At 41.5% G+C, this 25,103-nt stretch overlaps 1 protein-coding gene across 4 annotated transcripts in view; it reads left to right on the top strand.

Moving 5' to 3' along the window:
* The window catches only part of FNDC3B (fibronectin type III domain containing 3B), a 377,218-nt gene that overhangs the window by 87,821 nt on the left and 264,294 nt on the right, over window positions 1–25,103 (top strand). For all 4 annotated transcript variants that reach the window (XM_056110627.1, XM_056110630.1, XM_056110628.1 and 1 more), the window contains exon 3: window positions 22,992–23,067. In XM_056110627.1, coding sequence (XP_055966602.1) covers window positions 22,992–23,067 — 76 coding nt within the window. The remainder of the gene's footprint in view (window positions 1–22,991; window positions 23,068–25,103) is intronic.

Consider the following 25,103-nt stretch of genomic DNA (forward strand, 5'->3'; position numbering starts at 1 on the left):
ATATGGAAACTCCTGTCCATACTCTTTTTGCATGCTGTCTTTTTTTTTGTATCTGGATGATGACTCTCATTTCCATAATTCATTTTTCACAGAGCAGCCTTCTGTTATTGGTGACCCGGTCTGTGCCACCCTTAGTCATAGAAATTTTTCAGTTTGTCCGTCAGAAGTAGACTTTCTTTTTTTTTGCATTTGATGTGACTTGTCTGAAAAGACAGTGGACAAACATAAGGTCTTGTGGCATTTCCTGTTTTTTATGTACCTCAAGTCTAAGTAGAAGCTGCCTGATGATTTTGGTTTATCTGTTTCATTTTAATTTCATCTGAGAATGTTTTCGTCTAAAAAGGGAAACCTATTTCACTTTTCATAAACACTCAAATATCAAGGTTCTTCAGGATGCAGTACTTTTATTCTAAAAGCAGAAAGTCTCATGGGAAGAAAATGTTGCAGTCTTTCTAGTAAGTCAGTCTGGTTTGACATAGAAACATGAATGTATGTGTGTGTGCCAAGCAATTGATTGACATTAACCCTGGATTGCTTTTTATGGCGCACAGCTATTAACTGGGCAGAGTGTGTGTGCAACAGCCCTTTTAACAAGACCAAGCACAGTGTAGCCTGTGATTTGATGCTGCTTCTTCTCCACTGAGGCTAAACCCAGGTGTTAGTGCCTGAAATTTTTCATCGTCTTTTTGCACCAACCCTATCTTTTATTTCATTCCTTAGGTCCTCTCCTCTTTACTTTGAATCCAAACACTTCACATTGGCCTAGTTCACTGTGACAGAGTCCACAGGGCCCCTTTGTGGAATGGGAGTTGGGGTTCGAGGGATAGTTCAACCAAGGAGCTAGCAAAACCTAAAATGTTGGAGAAATAGCAGAGACGAAGGACGGTGGGACAGCAAGTCACCAAAAAGAACAAGGACCAATGGGAGGGCACAGGCAGTTTGGAACATCCATGATTGCCTGAGTGTCGAACACTTGCTGGGCCCCGTTTGGTATTTGTTGTTCACTGTTGCTTCTTCCTGATGTGCCCTGGATCTGTGCGCTAGACTCAGGACACAGAAGACATCCCTGAGAAGGCAGTGCATGCTGACATTTTTGGAAGATCTTCCTATACTGCCGGGGGATTGTTTTATGGAAGGTGGCATTTCACCCACCTCTCAACTCCTCTTTTGTCAAGAGCACTGGCTGTGAGATTCTGCTGCGTTCCTGCGAGTGAGTGCAAAGTGAACCTTACCCAGTGTGTATTTACAGGGTTCTGAATACTTTGCAGCTGTACTGAGGACATTCTCAGCATTTCTCTATATGCAAAAGAACCACCACAGTAATGAGAAAACCCCTTAGTTCCCACCCCCCTCCACCTCCCGATTTCTGCCCTGGTGATTTCTGGATTTAATTAGGTCGAGTTCTTGGCAAGATTAGCTGCTCTGTTCTGGCTCTCTGAGTAAGACACACTGTTAATTTTCATTATCTAAAGTCACGTTAAGCTTGAGACGTTGGTTTGTCATGTTAGATAGGTAGTAGGAAGAGGATGATTCTTTTCTTACCGATGAAAAGACATGCTGTGGAGATAGTACAGGGCTTAGGAGTCATGGCAGGCACTCAACCCTGCTTCAACCCCTAGTGCCACATAGCCCCCCCAGCCCAGCACAACCTGGGTATGGACCTGGAGACCCCAGCCACCCTTGGTGGCCCCTGGTGGTCTCCCCCCACACTGGGTCTGAACAGTACTTCATCCTCTGACCCTTCAATTTGATCTATTGCCTTGGTTCACCAAGTATTGATGGGAGAGACCCTCTGACTTCCTGAGAACTGCCCCCTCCCCAAATGCCATTCTAATTATGAATGAAGCTTTACAAGAATTTATTACAACTACAGAATGAATAAGGTAAGGATAGCAACTGCATCATGTTGTGAATAGAAACAACAGCTTCATTATAAAACTAGAGTGAGGTTCAGTCTATAGGCTGTACTTCACTTTCTTGAAGTTTATAGACACATCTATGGGGTTAGTCATTACTCTAGTCACAGAGTTTGGGCAATCATGATCGCAGTTCAATTTAGGACACTTACTGCCTGGAAGATAAATTCTCTAGAAGTCATCCCCATTCTTAACTTATTTAGGCAGCTGCTAATCTACTTCGTAGAGAACTGTCATTTCATGTAAATGAAGTCATCTAGTATGTGGCTTTTTGTGTCTTCATTTGGCATAGTATCTTCAAGGTTTAGTTATGTTTTAGCATGTATCAGTACTTTATGTCATTTTTTTAGTTCTAAAGCTAGATTATCCAGCTTTTGTGTGGGTATGCCACATTTTGTTTATTTACCAGTTAATAGATATTTCGATTGTCTATTATTATTATTGTTATTATTATCTAATAGCTGCTTCTTGATAGTTATTGACATTTGCACAAATTTTTGTGTGGGTGTATTTGTTTCATTTCTCCCAGATATGTCTAGGGTGAAGTTGAAGTACTTTATTTTGTACTACTGATTTTGAAATAAAGAATTTTTGCTTCTCTCAGAATTTCTTCTACCTCTGGGTTGATCAACATAATTAAATAAAGTTTCCTTATTATGTGTAACTGCCTGCTGATCCTAAGTTTAAAACTTGGGTTTCTATTGGAGTTTTATATAGCCATCTGAATTATAGCTAATGTACTTCCTTCAGTAATTAGGATATTGCTTTCTATGCCAGTGTTTTCAGAACCTGGAAATTACATATTAGTTGTTACACTTTTAGCGCCCCTTAGAGATTTAAAAACGTACGAGTTAGTTTTGAGAGCATAAGAAAGGAAACATCAGTCCAGTTTTGAACTTTTATTATGATTCCATTATTTTAATAATCTGAGGAATTACAAAAACTACCCTTGCATGCAGCCGACCGGGCTATGCAGGTTTGATTCCTCCGCCTCTCTCGGAGAGCTCGGCAAGCTGCCAAGAGTATCTCGCCCGCATGGCAAAGCCTGGCAAGCTCCCCGTGACGTATTTGACATGCCAAACACAGTAACAACAAGTCTCACGATGGAGACGTTACTGGGCCCACTTGAGCAAATCGAAGAACAACGGGAGGACAGTACAGTACGGTACTACCAGTTATTAAGAAAACCATGGCCTGGAGATATAGTACTGGGCTTAAGGCATTTATCTTGTAGGCAGCTGACCCCAGTATGGCATGCTGAGCATGACCAGGGATCACTCCTGAGTAAAGAATCAGAAATAGCCCCTGAGTACCTCTGGGTGTGCCCCCCAAACTCACCCCCTCTCCAAAAAAGAAAACGATGAGGTTGACAACAGAAATGTTAACAGAATTTACCAATTTGCTGATCTCTTTTCTGACACACCAGCATGAGGGTGGTATACCACTTGTTCTCTTTCTGCCTCTATCCCTGTGTGTGTTCATGAGGGGATTGCCGTGTTGGGGAAAAATTAGATTCCTCTTTATTTGGACTGGCTTTGAGCATGTACTGGATACCTAGCAAATGTTTATCATACTTTATGTATTTTTCAATCTTGCTCTTTTCCCTCACTTCTAAGTTCCCAGATATTTATTAATTGCTAATACTGCTTCTTCAGGAATTAGATTGTCTTAAATATAAACAGAAAATGTCTTTCCTGCCAGCTAAGGATAGCGATGCTAACAAGCTTGCCCTGGAAGGCAGGAGGTGAAAGTGTCCACAGCCATGTCTAATTTTCTTGACTTTGCCTCCTTCCTTTTGGTCAGCATTGTCAACTCATTTTACTAAGTAGTAGCCCCCTCCATCCCTTTATCACCCATAAAAGGCACCCCCCACCTTCAATTTATTTCATCTTTTTGCAAAATTCTATTTTCCTTAGACAGAATACTTGGCCTGAGTTTTCCTGGAGCATTCTTTTGAGAACACATTTTCAGACAGCTTATTAAGCATATTAATACTTTCATGTTCAGATGCTTGCCACCGGCCTTTCTTCATCTTCACGGTGCGTGTCTTCCCCTAATCCAGTAACCTTTTCTGTTCTGCTTAATATCTTTTTTAATAAATTTCCCCTGCCAGCTCCCTTCTTGTATTCAGAAGTTCAAATCCTCTTACCACACAGGTTTACTTTTGAAATATACTAATAGCTGCCCTGTCAAGGGGACCCAAAGAGTTTTTTACAATTAGTACTGTGGAAAAATGAACAAACAGTTCTTGGGAAGTTTGCCCAGAAAGAAAAGCAAGAATATTCAGATGAGAGGGGGGAGTGGCAGTCAAAGAAGGGACTGCAACTATTATTCTGAATAACATTAGATAATGATGCCTTAATTTTTTTTTTTCCTGAGAAACTTTTAAACCATACCCAGCAGTGCTGGGTATTTGATGACAGGAATCGAATCTGCAACTCTCATCTGCAAATCATGTCCTTGAATCTTTCCCCCTGCTTCTAACAACATCTTTTCATTGAGGGACTTTCTTTCAACAATATAATAGGAAAAGTTAGGCTGGCCAAATTACTCCTGGTGGTGCTTGGGGGACCGTCTGGGATGCTGGGAATCGAATCTGGGTCTGCTGCGTGCAAGGCAAATGCCCTGGTTTCTGTGCTATTGCTCTAGCCCCCAAAAGTTGGATTTGAAAAGCAGGTGCTAGGAAGTTCAGTGTTGGATATGACTCTTCAGAATCATGCTATATAGGAACGTCTGTCACAAGCAAATGTTTCAGTACAGTTCCTATTGCAAACTGCCATTAATGTTCTCTGTCATTCATATTTATTAAGGTCTTTGATGTCAAGATACTGTCAGCTTCTCTTAGATTTAAGGTAAAACAGAGGATGAGCGGGTAGGATTTATGACTGAATTATTGAATACTGAAAAAGGTATTGGTTTATTTTAATTTTAATTCTTTTGTTTTGGGGCCACATCCAGTAGTTCTCAGGGCTTACTCCTGACTTTTCACTCAGGCATCACTACTGGCAGGCTAAGGGAACCATATGTGGAGTTAGGGATTGAACCCGGGTTGACTATGTACAAGGAAACACCTTAACCCTCGTACTAGTGTTCTGGCCCTGATTGGTTCATGTTTTTGGTTGGAGCGATAGCACAGCAGTAGGGCGTTTGTCTTGTGGCGGTGACGTATTTAATAAGCCAAACACAGTAACAACAAGTCAAAAAAAAAATGGAGACGTTACTGGGCCCGCTAGAGCAAATTGATGAACAACGGGAAGACAGTGCTATTGACAGTGCTATTAAGTTAATGAATTCATTTTTAATTGAATCACAGTGAGATACACAGTTACAAAGCTCATTTTTCTCAAAGGAATTCTATGCCAGCACTGTATTCAGTGCTGGCGACACAACATAAGCAAGACACTCTTCTGGCCAAAAATGAATGGGGGATCTAGTGGGGAGCTGTGCAGGGCTGACTCCTTACAATACAGGCTGCATTTTCACATGCGCACAGAACGCTGTTGGACTGCAGAATGGAACATGCTCTAGGATGGATCGGGCTGTGGGATTGGTGGGGAGACAAACGGGCTAGTCTCAGGAATGTGTATGTGGAGCGGCTGACTCTGAATAAATAGACTCTGCCCAAGTCTAGGGTTTTTATTCAGGGCTTGTTTGTGTTAGGAAATGAGTTACAGTCCTGGGAATTGTATATTCACCTAAGAACTCACTGTAGGGCACTAAGACCTTCAAGTACCTGCACATTTTATGATTTCTGAAACTTTGGATGGTCCCTATTCTGTTTGTCCTCTGATGCTACCAATCTGGCAACACCCCTAGTCCCTTAATGTTTATTTCTCAGAAATACATCTGATTTGGGGGTGCAGATCATGTATGCCCCTCATCCAGAGCCTCTCTCCAAGAGTTGAGGCCTCATTGCTGCTTCTGCATCCCTCCTTACAAGTAGGAACATGTGTCAGTTTGTGCAGGGCTGTATTCTGGATTTACAGTCCTCGGCCTCAGCTTTGCCAGTTTCACTCACTACAAAGACCCCCCAAAAGGCATACTGTATGCACGATCTCTGTATAAAGAAACATGTTGATGCCATATTATCAGAGGGTGTTATCTGTGGCACCCATAATAATTGCAACTTATGACATATAGTTATGACGGCCTTGAGCTGCCTGGATTGAGAGACACTTCAGATTTTAGTTAGCCAAAGGCAATAATAATAAGATACGAGATGTAGTCAGCATCCTTCGGATGGTAGAAATTGAGCTGCCTTCAAAAAAGAGAGGATTAAGGGAAAACACTGGCATGGCCAGGTTGCATTGCAAAATAATGGCAATCTTCAGCTCTTTGATAGTTTTCATATCATAGTGGTTTTCACCTTATTGCAGTGTTGGACTCTCTGGTTGCAGGGTAAACTCCAGGAGAAAAGGGCTGTGTCTCTTGTTTCATCTGCGCCTGGCGTCTGAGGTGGCATTAAATCAATCTTTCAGAGTGGATGACAGATGAAAGGGATGAGCTAATTGAATTAATCTAAACTGGGACTTGGAAATGGGCTGTAGCACTACATTTGCTGTATAGGCATTAAAAAGAAAAAATTATGGTTTATAAAAAATATGTGGATTATTTTTTATTTTACAATGGGAAGATTTACATAAAATACCTGATTATTTTTTGTTGGGAAAATTCAGAAGACCTAGGATCTCTGGGCTGCTTTTCCCACTTGGCCACAGTTGACTGATGGAAAGCGGCAGCTGCCTGGGCATGATGGAAAATGCCTTCCTTAGTCCGCGCTCAGCCCTCTTCATGCTGTTCCTAGACTTGCACGGGCTCTGTGGTCATCGGGGTTTAGAACCGGGGAGTTGTTAACTTTCCTGCCTTTGAAGTTGCATCTGTGCTCATGCATATTGTGTTTTAAAGATAGCAGAAATATGGAAGGTTTTTCAGGTACCTGCTTTGTGTATCATACTTATGAAGTGGGATTAAGCCTCTTGCTTGCATACTTAGATTACGATTTGCAGACTGAAGTGATATAGACTCTGGTTTATAAGGCTTTGTCAAAGGTTCCAGTGAGCAGGGCTTATACATTGGGAGCCACGTGTCATTCTTTTTTTTTTTTCTTATCTTGCTTTCAGTGGCCCCTTATTGAATACTCATCAAAGCATAGAAAGGGCAGAAGAAATGATGCCAGCAACTTGGTTTCATTGTCCACGGTATACATTGGGGACATGAACTACAGAAGGCAAAGTTTTAAGAGCTTTAAGGGCAGAGATACCAATGCATGTCTATATTTTGTCGTAAGTCTCTTAAACTTGAGTCTTCCATAGGTTTTGAACCAGGATGCTGCAAAAGTAAACTTTGCCTGTCATTGCCTAGTGCATTTCCAATCTCTCATTTATGATTTTTTTGTTTCTGAACCTATATCTGTCATGTCAAATGTTATGTGATAGTCCCTGATGTAACTTACTCACGGTGCATTAAGAAAGAATACCCAGGGAGAAAAAGATGGCACAGTTCTCCATGTAAAAAAAAAAAACATATCTACAATGTTTTCAAACTCTTCTCAATATTTTTTCTAACTGATTGAAAATATGGATACATAAAAATTATATATTGTTCTCCAAATATGACAGTAATAGGACTAAAATTAGTGATATTAATCTTTAAGCTCCAAATGCAGGTGCTAAAAATAAACAGCCTTCCACAGAGCCAGTTGTTGAAGTGCCACAGTATTATATTTAGATAATCTGGGATTTAGCTTTCTCCATTACATTACAGAGATTATATTAGTTTTCTCGTTTAAAATGCCCTTGTCAGAAACTAGGTGCCTCTTAGTCAATTTCTGGTTCATTCTACTATTCCAGTCAAGTGTTGCTGCATTGTAGGGGCTTCCAGAAGAAACAGAATCCATACACAACTCTACTCTTCATGCCCTGGGTTTTTTTTTCCTTAAAAGGCAACAGTCAGATTGGATCATTACTGAGAGAAGAAGTATGTTTTATGGGCAGCAGGTGTGTCTAGAATGATCATTAAACAGAGTAATTTGACCCTGTTTCTTCGGGGTCCTCTCCTTATTGCCCGGTTCTTGCTCTGTGCACCAGAGTAGACAGGCAATTTTATTAAAATGTGTTGTCCCACTTTACAAAATTGCTTTGCATGATTTCTGCTTTGCAAGTGAATGGGGTGTTGGTAGCGAGAACTGGAGGTAACTGGTTGAGTTGAAGGGCAGGCTGATTAGAGAGTCTCCATGAAGCCAGCACTAGGGTTCCGTTTCTGTGAACGTCCAAAAATGAAAATCATAGAAATGGACATTTTAAATGTGGGGCAGAAGTTAGATTTGGAGAAATGGACTTGTGTTAGTATCCATTAATGTTCCTTGACTTTTAGCTTTGAGGGGTCATAAAAATGTTCTGTTTTTTTAAGTAGTTACAGACATTCAGCACTGAAGCATGTTACTACCTTGGCTAGGAGATTGTTTGGACTTTTTATTGGAATGCTGAGTATTTGTTCTGCCTCCTGGGACAAACCATGACACACTGAAGCATGTGCTATGGGTAGTGCTGTTGGTGCTGTTTGTAGCTCAGTTGTCCTGAGTAATGTAGGTCATTCATCTTTTCTGATTTTTGCCATTCCAGTTTTTGTTTTGCATTGGCAGATGGAACTATTTAGACCCATCTTCTTTCTTATCTCCTTATCCTAAAGGCTACACAAAAAGCATATTTACAGAATGACTTGTCATTTATAATTTGTTGGGTGATTTAAATCCTGAGTGAAAATGAGCTATATTGGACTATAAGATGAATTTTTAAAGGAATGGCAGAGAATGTCTTGGGAAGTCATTCTTTTGGCTTATATGCCCTCTTAGGAATAATATCTTTTGGGTTTTTGGCTGTTGTTTTTATTTTGTTTCTTTGGGGCCATGCCCGGTAGTGCTCAGGGCTTCTTCCTACCTTCTTCCTTCCTCCTAGTGATTCCTGGTCAGAGATCACTCTTGGGGGCTTCGGGGAATCATATGGGTTGCTGGAATGGAACTCCAGTTGACTGCATGCAAGGCACATGCTGCAAACAGTCTCTCTGGCCTTAGGAATGGTCTCATTTTAAAGACCCAGGATAGCTGGGCTGGAGCCATGGTACAGAGAGTAGGGCATTTGCCTTGCATGAGGCCAGCCCGAGTTTGATCCCTGTCACCGTTGATGGCCCCCTGAGTCCCACTAGGAGGGATTCTTGAGCAGAGAACCAGGAGTAAGCCCTGAGCAGCACCGGGTGTGTCCCTCAAACAAATACCAAGATATCAGTTGAGGGTGGAGTTGAGTGATGGAGAGTATTCTCTAAACAGAAAGGTACCCACATCCATTTTTACTTCCCTGACTCTCCAGTTTCTCTTTTTGAAAGGCACTGAAAGTTTTCCACTTTTCCGTTTCCTGCTTCTCCACACCCTGCTACTTTGAGCTTTGAGCTTTGAAATTTAGAGTGTCACCATGATCCCAGAGGCACACATACCAATCTCGGAACCCAGGGGCTTCTGGCAGTAATCCCTCTAGGTTTATTACTAAAATATCAGAAATCCAAATTCGCGTGGCCACAATAGTGGCCACGCAACATCATATGCTCTTCATAATCAGCAATAGAAAACAAATTTTTTAATGATGGCTTTGTGACAGGTCTGAATGTTGGGGAAAATTCCAAATAACAATGTTGGGTCTTTTGTTGTAATATTGAATGTGATCAGTGTAGAGAGAGAGAGAGTAAAGTGGAAATCTGCCACACAGGCGGGATGTGGGTCAGAGAGGGGGGGTATACTGGGGTTCTTGGTGGTGGAAAATGTGCATTGGTGAAGGGACTGGTGTTTGATCATTGAATGACTGACCGAGACTTGAACTGAAAGGCTTTGTGACTGTTCTCACTGTGATTCAATGAATAAATAAATAAATAAATTAAACAAAAGAAATTTAGAGTGTTTGTTCAGGAGCTGTGAAATATCTGTCACACCAAGTGTGTACTTCTTCTTGAAAGGAGTCAATGACACCAGTCATCCTATATCTAAGAGAGAAACAAAAGTAAAGGATCCTGTAAGGTTGACTTTCCTGAGATTTTAGTGCCCTGATCAAGAAAAAGATGAATTTATTGATGTTGAAAGAATGTTGGTGTCTAAGGAAGTTTTTAATATTTACCTAAAACTTAAATGTTACTTTGTAAGTGTACTGCTCACCTTGAAGACCTGCATTTGAGTGTTTCTTTGCTTGGGTTTGAATTAGTCGTTTTGGAAAGACAGGGTTTTAGTTGCACTTTGGATTTCTTTGTTCTTTTCATGGCATAAGAACACAGTTATTAGTGACCACCTTGTGTGCTTCTGAGGTGTGGAAATCCTTCTAGACAGACATTGTGCCCAGTAATTCCCCTAGCCTGAAAGTTGGCCATCTTTTTCTTTGCCCCATTGGCTATGTACTCGCTGATCACTCCTAGTGGAACTCTGGGGACCATACGGGTTGTTGGTGATAGAACTGGGTTGGCCACAGTACTATCTCTCAGCCCTCTGGTGGTGATGAACTTTGCAGAAAGAACCAGAGGTCAGAAAAATACTTTCAGCTGTCAAATCCCAGGGGTTTTGAATTGACTAAGTCCTGCTTTTTAGAGGAGAGTGTAGTTGCCCACCGCCAAGCTTGTCTTTAGTGTATTGTTCAGGTGACTAGGTTAAGAGAAAATGGAATTAGGCATTAGTCGGTGATCCCAAGATGCCCACACAAAGAATTTCCTTGTGTGTTGGCTTCTAGGTGCTTCATGCAGATTCTTCCAGGTGGCAGCGGTCCTGGTTCTGGACAGTAGAAAATGGGGTATCCAGTAGCCATGGGAGGCCTATGTCGGCAAGCACAGTTGGAGTCTGGAGGAGGAGAGAAGAATGAGGTCCTGAGGCCTGGTTAGCAGGGAGCAGCTGCTTTCTTTACCGGGGTGGGGGTGGGAGTATGATTGCCCCCTAAGAAGAGCACTGGAGTGGGCGCTGGCCTAAATCTCTCCTGCCTGGGAGTTTGTTGGAGAGGCCTTCTGGTCTAATTCCCCTGTCCCCTTCCAAGCCCCAAGCCCGCTTTTCATTTCTTTCTTTTCTTTTTTCTTTTTATTTTTTTTTTTTGGCTTTTTGGGTTACACCTGGCAATGCACAGGGTTACTCCTAGCTCCGCACTCAGGAATTACTCCTGGCGGTGCTTGGGAAACCCTATGGGGTGCTGGGAATCAAACCTGGGCCGGCCATGTGCAAGGCAAATGCCCTTCCCACTGTGCTTTCGCTCCAGCCCCATCCACTTTCCATTTCTATTCAAATGTTACATTACCCCAGAGTTACACGTTTGTGGGTATTTTTGTTTTAGAAATCTAAAAAAACTTGTGAGACTTGATTGTTTTGAATTTATAATTATGAAGCCAAGTCAGAATGTTTCAAAAACTTAATTTTCTTCTTCCAAGAGAAGGACGGGCACACTTGGCTCCAGGCACCATCCTTGATTCTCTCTCCTTTGCTTATTCCATCTTGAGGGGTATCCCAGGGTTAAGCAGGTCAGGGTCTGTCACGGGAGCCACGCCACCATACCGTTGGCTACAGAGTTCTTCCTTTTCTTCCTTTAAAATGAATACAGGTCTCTTGGACCGGGGCTTTCCTCACGCTGTTAATTATATGTTTCAGAATCCTGTGTTCTGTTAAAAATCACTTACGCATAGCCTTGGAAAGAGAGCTGGAGGCATGGGTGGCTTCAGGGGTGCCGAATATTGTTTTGGGGGCACTGGGAACTAAATCTGAAGAGTTAGTTCATTACCACCAAGACACATTTAGTCAGTGTACATAAACAAAAGAAGTCACAGTGTGCCTGGACATTATTTGTCCCAGATGGAGTTTAAACTTGGCTCATTATGCTGCACTGATGTCATGGTGCATAAACTGGCCGCGAATTGGAGACGTGCATAGAATCTGCTGTGTGCGCGTATGTGCAGAGGGCATGTGAGGAGGAGGGGAGGCACCAGCTGGAAAATCTTTGTCACATTTTTCCTTTACTGTCTGCAGAGACTAGTGTCAGTTCTGAATTTGGACTCGGTGCAGAATGAGGGAAGAATTGGAGTAATCTGTTCATGTATGCAAGCCAGTGTGTGTATGTGTGCGCTCAGTGATGTCGTCCTTCCAGGACCAAGAGTAGGAATGTGCTGTGCTCCCAGCACTGAAGTCTGGAAAGGCAGGTCCTCAAAAGTATTGAATTTTGGGGAAGAGCCTGGTCATTTCAAATCTGGGTGCTTTCTTTGACTTCTTTAAGGTCTTCTCTTTTTTTCCCGCTCTTTGGGGTCACACCCGGTGATGCACAGAGGTTACTCCTTGCTCTGCACTCAGGAATTACTCCTGGCGATGCTTAGGGACCATCTGGGATGCTGGGAATCGAACCCGGGTCACCCACATGCAAGGCAAACGCCCTACCTGCTATGCTATTGCTCCAGCCCCAACCTCTTTAAGGTCTTAAATCTCCAGTAGCTTTCCTGATTGTCCAGAAGATAATCTCTAGACAACTCAATGCTTCTGTGTTTAAGAAGGCACAACTGATGCTTTTTTAGAAATCTGGCCTAGTTTGATTCATCATGGGAATTTTGGGAAGGCAGCTTCTGGGTCAGAAAAGGGTCCTCTCTTGGAGTTCTGAGCACAGCATAGGAAATTTTCATATACTGTGTGTGGTATTACTTTATTACTTCTTTTGCTGACTTTCATTATGATAGTTGTAACTGGAAGTGCTTCTAAGTAATTAGAACCATTTTGTGGATGTAAAAGGTTTTAGTTTCAGAACTTGGTGAATGAATTCCAAAGTCACTATTGTTGCTGGGATACATGGAAGCTGAGCGGAACCTGGGATGGGAGTGAGTTTGGGAGCTGAACCTTTAAGGAGAGCCCATGTGTTTTCTAAGCAGAACATTTGGTCAGAGGTGAGAATTGGCTGGTTTTAGATTTTATTGAGAACATGAAATGTGGCAGCTTAGTGAAGGTTTTTTTCTTTAGAACTCCTTGGAAGCCACTTTTTTTTTTACCTTAACTGAGACTTGGCACTGTTAGAAATATGAAGACAAAGAAGTATTAGTAGCATCAATTGAGCACTATGTGTAAGGTCTTGTATCCCGACTACATTGTTTGCTCTGTTCCTTCGAACATACCTAAGAGGTAGGTATTTTCTCCTTTTTCAGATGTAGAAATATTAAGCTGTCTTGACTGGCAGAACAGGGCAAAATTGATTTGTCTGATTTGTTCACAGTTTGCCGTGTGGCTTTCCTAATTGATTTTTAAAATATTTAAAAAAATAATTGAAAGTAAAATGAGATTAGCAGAAAGTGATGTAATATTCATATTTTGTATACTGTAATGTGGATTAGTTACAAACTGTGGGCTGAAGCAATAGCACAGCGGGTAGGGCTGTTTCCCTTGCACGAGACCAACCCAGGTTCAATTCCTCTGTCCTCGGAGAGCCTGGCAACTACAGAGAGTATCCCGCCCAGAGGACAGAGCCTGGCAAGCTTTGTGTGGTGTATTTGATATGCCAAAAACAGTAACCAGTCTCACAATGGAGACGTTACTGGTGCCTGCTTGAGCAAATCAATGAACAATGGGAAGTCAGTGCTAGAGTGCTAATGTGGGTTACGAAGTAACTCAGGCCTAAACACCCTGATTAATTATGCCTATAAATATGCATAAATATGTATGAAAAAGAAATTTAAATGTGTGGAAGAAGTATGTGCTATTGTAAATGTCATATTTTGAAATTTTAAAAGGACTTGAGTTATTTTAATTAAAAATTGATCTATTGGAGATACTGTTTTCCTTACATTTCTGAGTCCTTAACTTATTTTTAAAATTGTTTCATGCACATACCATTTGATAGAAATAGCCCTAACATCAGGTTAACAAAAAACAATGAATATCTAGTTTGAAATAGAATTATTTAGAAGTCAAAAAGTAGATGTGTGTGTGTCTGTGTGTGTGTGGGGGGTTATGATTAATTTTTGAACCCTTTGAATTAAGTGATGATTTTTTTTTGATTTGTCTCATTTTGAATCATTCAGTAGCCCACAATATTCCTTTCCTGTTATCAGTATTACCAATAGAAAATGTACTAAGTGATCAAACACATCAACTCTGACTTTTCAAAGAGTTGGCTAGAAAGAAAGGAAAGATATGCTTGGTCAGTTATTGAATGATTCTGGAGTTAGCAGTGGCCAAGGAACTAAAGGAAACAGAGAAGGCGAGGTGTCCAAGAGGAGGAAGAGGGGACAGAGCGGGAGGAAGAGGAGGAAAGAGTCGGGGGCAGAGGGAGAGGCTTGTCAGAGATCACAGTGGGGGAAAGAGAAGTGGCGGAGGCAGAGCAAGGTGGAATATAATATCTCCAAAATAGAATTGAGGATATTAACGGGAAGCAGTGGAAAATTATGGAGTTCTGCCTGAGAGAGCCACACTTGATTTCACTTCAGTAATCTTAGAAACGCCAATATTGATTCAGAGGTAGGGCAGAACTTTCCAGCTGCTATCCTAGCGACCATGAGAACCCTATTTAAAGGATAAGGCATCAGTTATTCTTGTTTGCTCTTCATTAGAACAGCCTAATCCCTGGATTACAGACACAGATGGGTGTTTGAGGAGCACCTTTCCTGGTCAGTTTGTCTGTCTTTGTCATTACCATCACTGTTATCTAATAATGTCCATCTCCTACTGGGAAGGGCTGGAGCAATAGCACAGCAGTAGAGTGTTTGCCTTGCGTGCAGCCAACCCGGCCGAGCCGAGTTCGATTCCTCCACCCCTCTCGGAGAGCCCGGCAAGCTACCGAGAGTATCTTGCCCGCACGGCAGAGCCTGGCAAGCTCCCCATGATGTATTCGATATGCCAAACACAGTAACAACAGGTCTCACGATGGAGACGTTACTGGGCCTGCTTGAGCAAATCGATGAACAACGGAGGACCGTGACCTACTGGGAAATAACGCTGCTCTGAGGATAAAGTGCAGACTTGTCAATGCGGCAAACAAAATCTTTTCTGTAGCTTGACCTGTAGTCTTAGTTTGACCCTCTCTTACATGCTTGTATGCCATTAGCTACACTGTAGTTCTGTTTTCAGACTTTTCAGGCCTTCCCGAAGTTTCTTTTTCCTGTTTACTTTTATGATTTTTGGGGGGAACAACTCAGGGATCACTCCTGGCTGGTTTGGGGGGTGGCGGGCGTGGCATACAGGGATTAAACCTGGGTGGGTTAACCAAGTACAAGGCACTCTGTATTCGCTGTATTATCGCTCCCGCTCTCTTCTTACCCTTTAAATGTCACTCGCAGCTATAACATTTCCTGATTTTGTTGTACTTTCTTCAGTTTCCACAGCATTTATAGCAGAGTCATATTTGATTACAGTTAATTATAACTTTTACTTTTGTATTTCCAACACGCAGAAGGGTAGGATTTCATCTTCTGTTAGAGTCACCCGTGCTTAATAAAGTGCCTGGCACCCAGTAGCCACTTACCAAATGTTTGTTGAATAAGGTTTCAATAATTGCAGATGGGCTTAGTGAGTTGAATCTAGCAGTGCCGTCAAGGACTGAGTGAATGCGACTGTCCTCTCCCGCAGCAGAGAGGAGACTCTGCCTCTCACTCCTGCGAAATACACTGTCCTGGTACAATGTATTTTTCCTTTCTGCTCTTATGAGATATTGAATCTCAAATAATAGTAGGGACTTTGAGAAGAGTGTATGTAGAGTGTCTAAAAATTTGCTTGTGGATACATAATGGCAAAATACTGGGTATTACTTTTTCTGTTGTAAAGATAGGAGTATTCTGTGTTACTTCCTTTTTTGGAGGAAGGCTATTTGTGATGCTCAGAAACTGTGGTCCCTGTTCTGTGCTCAGTAGTGACCCCTGGTGGTGGCTGTGGGGGCCAGTTGTAGGTGCAGGGGTTCGGGTATGGGATGGAACCTGGGGCAGGCTCCCCAACTTCTGTTCTCTCTCTTGGCTCCCCTTGTTATTTCTTGATCTTGCCTTATGCGGTGGAAGAACAGTGGAGATGAATGACGTGACAAACACTGAGTTGGGTTTGAAAAACAGTCGAATATTGGAAACAGAGGCAATTCACACTGACCTTGAGATTCCCAGTGTGGTGTTTGTTTAGATTAAATTCACAATCTATCAGGAATGTGTGACTTCAAGGAAGACATAGCATATTGCTCCCTTTTAGCCAGTCAAAATCAGACATAAATGTGAGAGATTTGTGGGGGAAGGAGACTTGCTATAGTTCACGTGCAGAGCAGAGTCGGGATAGCCTGAATTGGGTGGAAAGTGGTGGGAGTTACAGATGTCCCATCAGTGTGCCCACATCTTTGTCTGGGGGACACAGGTTGAATGGATGGAATGAAGAAAGGGCTTGTGCCTAAGTTGATGGACATTTTGATGATGAATAACCAGGATTAGCCATCAGCCATAAGGGAAACTATAATTTGTTCTTGGTGAACCTAATATTTGGTCCTTCACTCTGCCAGAAATGTATTTAATAAAATAGAAAAAAAGATATTTTGGAGCTGTTACATATGGCTGGAGAAAAACGGCACTTAAGTTACACGGAATTTTGGTCTTTTCTATTCTTGGTTTTTATCTTGAAAGACCTATAGTTGAAACTTTAGATTTGGGCATTTGTGGCTGTCTTAAAAGAGGCTTTTAACTTGGTGTGGGCCATCTATGTTACATTTTGCATTTTCCCCATTTAAGTTAATGCTATATTTTTATTCTTAGCGAAGCAGCAGCCCTTTCTGTAATCGTATCTCTATTCAAGGCAGTATACAATTAGAAGGGGTAGAAATGTACAGCTGCATACAAGCTGTCATTATATTTTCTTCGGAGCCCTTACCACTATCTGAAAATGTTTTATTTTTGCTTAAATTCCTCCCACCACCTTTTCATTCCGCAAGTTCCTTATTTGTCAGCCTGTGGTGGGCAGAGTCTTTTGTTATCTAGTGCTCGGTATTCTTAGTGCAGGGAGGAATGCCCGACCCGTCCTGGGTTCTCATTGATTGCTGCTGAATTTGACTTAGAGAGAGTAGTAACTCCTCTACGGATACTTATTTCATGGAATGCAATTAAAATACTCCGTGTAATTTTGGCAGGTACTCTTATGGATTCAGTGTATTGATGACTGTTCTTTTTTTCTTTTTTTTTCTTTTTTGCTTTTTGGGTCACACCTGGTGATGTCCAGGGATTACTCCTGGCTTTGCACTCAGGAGTTACTCCTAGCGGTGCTCAGGGGACCATATGGGATGCTGGGAATCGAACCCGGGTTGGCCGCATGAAAGCCAAATGCCCTATCTGCTGTGCTATCTCTCCAGCCCCTGATGACTGTTCTTGAATCATCTAATTTCTCTTTTCTCAGTTACAGGTTAACCCATTCTAGTCTTTTTTGGTAATGACATGTTGTTTGGGGAAGCATGGGTGATTAAAACAAAATCTTGCCAGGGCTCTTTTTTTTTTTCTGGCTATTATTGGGCTGGAGCAATAGCCTAGTGGGTAGGGTGTTTGCCTTGCATGTGGCCAACCCAGGTTCGATTCTTCCGCCCCTCTCGGAGAGCATGGCAAGCTACCAAGAGTATTCTGCCCCCGGGCAAAGCCTGGCTAGCTACTCGTGACGTATTCGATATGCCAAAAACAGTATGGAGACGTTACTGGTACCTGCTCGAGCAAATCGATGAACAGTAGGAGGACATTGCTACAGTGCTACATTATTAGGTCATGTGAAGTGATGTCTGTCTTTGCAGTGACTGAGTAGTTTGTGCATCCCATCTTTGGATTCTAGAGGAATGAGCAGGGCTTGAGAAAAACCCTCTGAAAGTAACTCTTGTCTAGCCAAAACTACTATGTTGGAGTGAGTAGATTTCATGGATGAGAACTTGTCCTCTGTTTTGAGAACAGGCCTTTGACCCGGTTAAGTATGTTCTTGCTTTCTTTATTAATTGAATGATCCCTACAAAGATTCTAACACCCCATTCTCCTGCAGAATGGTGGAAGAAAAGAGCAGGCCTTTGGTCAGGAGGCTTGTTCAAGTGTTACCTCAATCATTTCCCCTGGGAGGGTATGGGCTGGATGATCGTTAATGCAGAGGGCAAGTTAAGTGTTCATTTATCTGTGAAACAGCAGGCTTGTAAGGGAAGCCTTGCAGATACGGCGAGCAAGTGGAGAAATGGCCAAGAGGGAAACAGGATCTCGTCTGCCAGATTCGTTTTTTATCTTGATTGTTTGGGTATTGGATTTAACTTCTGAAGAATGTTGCAAATGGGATATTTTCTTTTGGTCTGTCATTCACGTTCTCCCAGCGGAAGCTCCTGTGATGGTCACGAACTGGGTAGTTGATTCTTTAGTTGAGGGGGCTGGTACATTTCAAATTGAATCATAAGTTAAGAATTTGCCTCTGGAGCAGTTTTAGACATCGCCGATGTTCTGACTAATCAGCCACCCCGCATTTAAACTGCAAAGGTAGCTTTCCTTTCCCTGGAATGATTAGGAAACAGACATCAATGCAGATGCCTCTGTGTGCAAGAGTAGAGCATGCATGCAGAAGGCCCAGGGTCAAGCGACCCCCTTTCCCCAGAAGATGTATCGCCTTAAAGAAAAGGCTCTTCCACCTGTTTCAGTGGGCTTCTTGTGTAAATCTTTCCTTAGGTTGCTGCGTTTAGCCCTTTTCTCAATTAAATTAGTTCACAACCTTGTTTTATAGTTTCTTGAGGCTCTGAAAGAACAGTCACTTATTTTTCATTAAGTCTTGACGCCTGTCCTCTGGCGACTTAGGCCTGCTTGGCTCACATACCCCTGGCCGATCTGACGGAGCAATGGTGGCCTGAAGGATGCCTTTCTGACTGAGCTGACATCTCTTTTAACCTCTCTGGGGGAAACAGGAGATCTATGTCTGTCCTCTACTCCCTGTTCTCTGACAAGATCCAGGATGCTTCATGAATCAGTTTAGTGCTGGCTTCGGAGAAACAGGAAGTGCTTACAGAGTAGACCAAAAATGAAGGTTTGTATGGGAGAGAGCTCGTAAAAACGAAATCTGTTCTGTGGCTAGAAAAAGACAGAGACAGCGATTCTGAGAGATTGACTTACATGATCCAGAAGGTTTAGTGCCAAGAGGCTGCCCCGGTGTGACTCACTCCTCAGGCGACACCGTCAGGGCCACTGCCAGCTCATTGCCGTCTTGTCAGGGACACTTGATCGGCCTGTGTGTGTCAGAACTGAATTCTTACCTTTCCTTTATGGACCGTGAAAATTGATGGTGGTCAGTCTTGCTCAGGATATAAGATGCCTGCTTTAAAAATATTTGTCAAATTTAATATGGTTTGCCCAAATAATGACCTTTGCTGTTATTAAGAAAAATTGATAACTGTGACAGGAGATTTGCCTGGTTTCTGAGGTAACTGTAGATTATAATCTGGTTGCCATAGCTACACAGCTGCAGGGAAGATTGTAGGAACTAATAGGAGAGAGAGATTTGAGTAGGATGCCTGAAAGCCCTTTCCCTGTTGTGTCTCTTCCCGAGGGAGCAGGTTGGGGGTCAGGAGCTAGCCCTGTGAGCAAATGGATTTTGGAGAATGGCTGCCTCCAGGCCGCTCTTTGAATTGTGCTGGTGTCAGTCATCACTGAGAAATGGTCGCAGAGCCACTTTTGAGGCCATCGGATAAATATTGTGACAGAATTGGTAACACACCTTAGTCAGAAATTCCTTTTGGGGGCTATGTGGGGGTGACCCACATTCTCCATAGTGTTCAGGGCCTGTGCCTGCCTCAGTGCTGTGGGACTCAGGCCCACCGCAGTGCTGGCAATTGGGCCCGGACCACCTGCTTACAGAGCACATGCCCTAACTTGTTGAGGCTTTCTTTAGGGTCCAGAAAATTCTTTTCCTTGCTTGGGACTTTGCCATAAAACTGGTGAGCTGTCCTTTTAAAATTAGCATTCGAGACGGTGTTAGATTTTGGAGTGTGGTAGAAATGTCCGTTTGGAATTAGTAGAGACAGCCAGAGGGAATGGTCCTGGTGTCCATGGATTTCTCCTCCTCCCTCTAATTCAACAGGCATATCACTGTCCTCTCGTTGTTCATCGATTTGCTCGAGCGGGCCCAGTAACATCTCCACTGGAGACGTTGTTGTTACTGTGTTTGGCATATCGAATACACCACGGGGAGCTTGCCAGGCTCTGCCATGTGGGCGAGATACAGGCATATAGTACAGATTTATCTTTAGAGGCTTAAACACAAAGTAACTGATTTTCAGCTTTATTACGGTGATGGACAGTCTGTCTGTAGATACTTTTTTGTTTGTTTTTGTCCCATACCCAGAGATGTTCAGGGCTTGCTTCTGGCTCTGTGCTAAAGGATCACGTCGGGCTTGCGGGATCATATCATGGAGAACCGTGAATAGAACCTGGGCTGTCCACTGCCCTGTCTCTCAGGCCTGCTCTAAGGAGTTTTAAAAAAGACATGGATAATTCTCTTTATTGGTGGGTTTATACTGTTTTAGTCTAGACGTACTATCACTGTCACTGTCCTCCCGTTGTTCAATGCCCTACCGCTGTGCTGTATACTTGCTTGGCAGGGGAAACACCATGATCACGTAGATGTACTATATTTATGAGAAATTAAATGGAAACTACATTTATCTGAGGAATTACATTAAATGCTCAGTTGCAATAAAGAAAATGGAAATCACCGTTAAATCCAAAGGGATTGTGTGAGTTCTTATAATGGCACAATGTGTTTACATTGGTGAGAATGAAAAGCTTTTTTTTCCATATAATTAAAAAAATTTTTTTTTATGGAGTGATAGCACAGCAGTAGGGCATTTGCCTTGTGCGCAGTCAGCCCGGCCGACCCAAGTTCGATTCCTCCGCCCCTCTCGGAGAGCCCGGCAAGCTACCAAGAGTATCTCACCTGCACAGCAAAACCTGGCAAGCTACCCGTGAGGTATTCGATATGCCAAACACAGTAACAACAAGTCTCAAAAAAATGGAGCCGTTTCTGGGCCCGCTCGAGCAAATCGATGAACAATGGGAGGGCAGTGAACAGTGACATGACTCACAGTGAGACACATAGTTACAAAGTTGTTCATGATTGGGTGTCAGTCGGATAATGTTCCATACCTGTCCCTGGTGAGGATATTTGAATACTGAAAACTTTAAGATTATTGGCACAGCTAACTGTGCAGGAAAACAAATTGCCTTGAAATAAATGCTATAATTCAAGATAATGAGAAGTAACAGAGGAAGCGTAGATTTTTTTCCTCTAAATGATTCTGTTTTCTTCAGTTAATGTATTTCCTGATTAAAACAATTTAATATCCTAGCAGTGTCTCCTTATTTAAAGCAGCAAAATACATGGATATTGAGGGTTTGGAATTTAAGGATGAATGGCTGTGAGCTCAGTAGTTTTACAAAACAGATAAATTATGGTACGTAGAGTTAAGAAAGGTTTGATTTTTGCATTGCATTTTAGTGCTTGCTTTGACAGCACAAGTGTAAAAATTAAATTGCGTTTTATGAAGGTTTAATTCCTAAGATAAAATAACTACTTGCAGTATTTTTTCTTATGCTTTATAGCTTTTATTCGTTTCATAGAATTAGGTACTGAGCATGTACTCTATGCCAGGTAATAGTTTTGAGTACTTATTACATACTACATCTTACTTGTACAGAGAAAAGATTAAAGAAAAGATAGACACTGAAATAGTTGCCTAATTAATAATTGCAATGGTAAATTCTAGGAAGATGTAAAAGGTATAAACTCCCCTCTTGAAAATTTGTGTTGGGAGCTACTGTTTGGCTGTTCAGTACCCCATTTTAAGCTGAGAAGGATAAAAAGGCATAAGCTCATGGGAAAAGGAGTAGTAAGATCCTTGGTAAGCATTGCTGGAAAAGCATTTCAGGATGTTCTCTGTAATGCTTGCTGATTCAAAGCAGAATCTTCTGGAGCATCGAATATATTGGCATCCATCCAGTATCTAGAAATACATTGTCTAAATAGTGTTAACCCTGCAACTGCAATTTCTAAGCTTGGATTCTATTCTCTCATTATTATAAATTGTATTTAGGTACAACTTAATGATTCTCCTCTCCTGCACCACCCCCATTGGAAAGAATGAAACTAGAAGTAAAATTTGAGAGTCTTGAAAGAACCTTTTTTGACAATGTCAAGCCAGATGTGGGTTTTTTCCTTTTTAAGACATTGACTTCTAAATATTAAATATTATGTTCATTTTCCCAGAATACTGACATTTATGTAATTTGCATATTTGAATATTTTATGGGGCCTTTTTTAAAATTTTTAAAATACTGTTCACTAGTATTTTCAGATATGCTTTTTTTTTTTCCTGAGCATTCTTACAAATTGCTTTATGTTGTTGTACAGTGGAGTCATATAGTGCAGGTCAACATTAGATACTTGGGAACAGTACGCAACAGTGTTGAGTCTCAGTCTCATTCTTTGTGTAATTTTCCTTGATAAAAATTGTTTCTTTTTTTTTTAAATTCCCAACTACTCTTTCCAAATGAGTCAAATCAAAGAGGAATTTTATGAAATGAAAAGTACCAAAATTGACTTTGAAATCTAGTCATCTGTCATTGTAATAGAATTCCGCCAGCTAAATTCTAGTGTATATACTTTTCTCAGATTTGAACTGTGTCTAAGACAAATTCTAAGTTTTGTATTTCTACAAGATTCTGTGCTATATACTTCTGATTCTGGTCTAGCAGCACTGTAGCACTGTCCTGTTGTTCATCCATTTGCTTGAGTGGGGACTAGTAACGTCTCCATTGTGAGACTTTTTGTTACTGTTTTTGGCATATCGAGTACTTCAAGGGTAGCTTGCGAGGCTTTGCCATGAGGGCGGAATACACTCATTAGTTTGCCAGTCTCTCCAAGAGGGGTGGAGGAATCAAACTTGGGTCGGCCGCATGCAAGGCAAACGCCCTACCCACTATGCTATAGTTCCAGCTCTAGTACATGAATTTAAGTAATAAAACTGTTGAAGGGAAACTCCAGATGTCTTAGTATTAATTGAAATTATTGTGTTATTTTGACAGGTTATTCTTGTTCAAGTTAATCCAGGTGAGACTTTTACAATAAGAGCAGAGGATGGAACACTTCAGTGCATTCAAGGTAAGGAAGATTTTCTAAATCTTAATGATGTAAAGTTTCTCTGTCTCCTTATGAGATTTCTTTTTATAATTAAAATATTTGGGATATTTTGTTTATTTTTCTCTCAAACAGAAACACTTCTTAATGCTGAAATAGATTTATAAGATACAAAGGACTAACTTAAATTTGTGTTGACTTTTATTGTATTGATTTTGCTTGGAAAAACTTGCTGTCTTCACATGTTATGGAATTTGGCAGCTTTGAATAAAAATATAGGAATTTTACTTTTAAAATTTGCTTTAAAACTTTTATTCTGAAGCTCCAGTTGAGAACATCAGCTGCTTTTTCATATTAAAGATTCTAGTCGTGTATTGTGTTGTTATCCAAATACATGGATAGTATTGCTTTTAGCAGTAAAATCTGTGTGGAGTATCTGTTAAGAACGGATGAATTTTATCGATGAGCAGTCAATTGATCCAGAATTTGGTGGCTTAAGACGGCATTTATTACTTCACTGTGTGTGTCAAGAATTTGAACTCAGCTCAGACATGCCCTGCAGTTCTAGGTCTCTCAAAAAACTCAAATGAGGTGTGGACCTGCTGTCATTGTCTGCAGGTCTGGGGGGCAGTTGGCTTCCAAGCTTGCTCAAGTGGTTTCTGGCAGGATGTAAGGTGTTTTGTGGGCTGTTGGCAGAATCCTTCCCTCATTTCTTTGCTGAGTGACCTCTCCACGGGGGCACTATAAACAGCCACCTTATGGCAGCTGCTTCCATCTGCTGAGCAACTGGAAGGCAAGAGGGAGTAGTAAATCCAACCCACGCAAGAAGTGGTGTGAATATCAGCTGATTGGAATCCGTAGGAAACATCCAAGCACCTGCCACCACAATCCACTTTTCTTAACAATTCATGGCCCTTCCACTTGAAGAAACCCCCTCCTAAGATCTCTATTACTGCATCAGACTCCGAGTTCAGGACCTTGTCCAAAAAAGTTCAAGGTGTTGGTGAGACTCGTGTAGTTCTTAAAATATAGTTTGTGGGGCATTGAAGTTAAGTCTGTGTAATGCCAGCGCCTCATCTGCAGGTGTGACTCAGTGGTAGAATTCCTGTTTGGCATGTGTGAGGCCCTGCGCACAATCTCTGTTACTTTGTAAAGGCAGCCAGAAAACCTGTTGTCCTCACTTTGGAAAGAAACTTAGGTATTATGAGTAATTTCCTTGTGGATAGATCAGCCCAGGTCTGTAGTTAATCTGCATAATTTGTTGTTTTGCAAGGTGTTATTTTCTGTTGGCTTTTGGTGTCAGTGATTGTGATTATGGGAAAAATGATAACTTGGCATGTTGCTGAGTTCAATACGAGGTTGTTTTTGGCTGGACTCTGTTCAGAGATTTTATTTTTGGTTTCTGGATGTGTACTAACCATATATTAATGCATAGATAAAAAGGACTATTAGTTCCTCAAAATGAGTTGCATGGATGAAACTGGACTTTTTTTTCCCTAATGCCTTACATAATGGCACATGTAGCTTTGTGGGTTCTCTTCTTGTTGTCTAACTTCTATAAAAAGGAAAAGAACTATATTTTTGAGAAATTACTATTTAAAAATTATGTCTTGCATATTGCTATACTCATTGTATCCTTGAGAATGATATGTGGTGTTCCAAATCAATCCTTGAGGAACTAAACCTAGGTTTTGTTTAAACACAGGAAAAAACTTTAGGTCAAAGAGGAAAAAAGGATTTTTCAAATAGAATCAATTATCTGTTTGTAGTACTATGGTAAACCAATTTTATCAACAAATAGAACCTCAAAGCTATACTGTATTTAAAAAAAGTACTTGCCAACATAGAATAAAGCTGATGTTTCCAGTTCAGCTAGAAAGCAGTTGTCTGCTGTCCTGGTAACATTGGATTCTTATGAATTGGCCGGTGGACTGTCCTATGGTTTTCTACAACTGAGTATATGCAGAAGAATCTCAAAAATCCATCCCTTTGAACTATCTCCTGGCCTCCTCCTGTCTCACACTTCCCCCCTTTGTGTGTGTGTGTGTGTGTGTGTGTGT

The sequence above is a fragment of the Sorex fumeus genome, unplaced genomic scaffold (genome assembly GCF_029834395.1).
Source record: "Sorex fumeus unplaced genomic scaffold, SorFum_2.1 ptg000010l, whole genome shotgun sequence".
Taxonomy (NCBI): Eukaryota; Metazoa; Chordata; class Mammalia; order Eulipotyphla; family Soricidae; genus Sorex; species Sorex fumeus.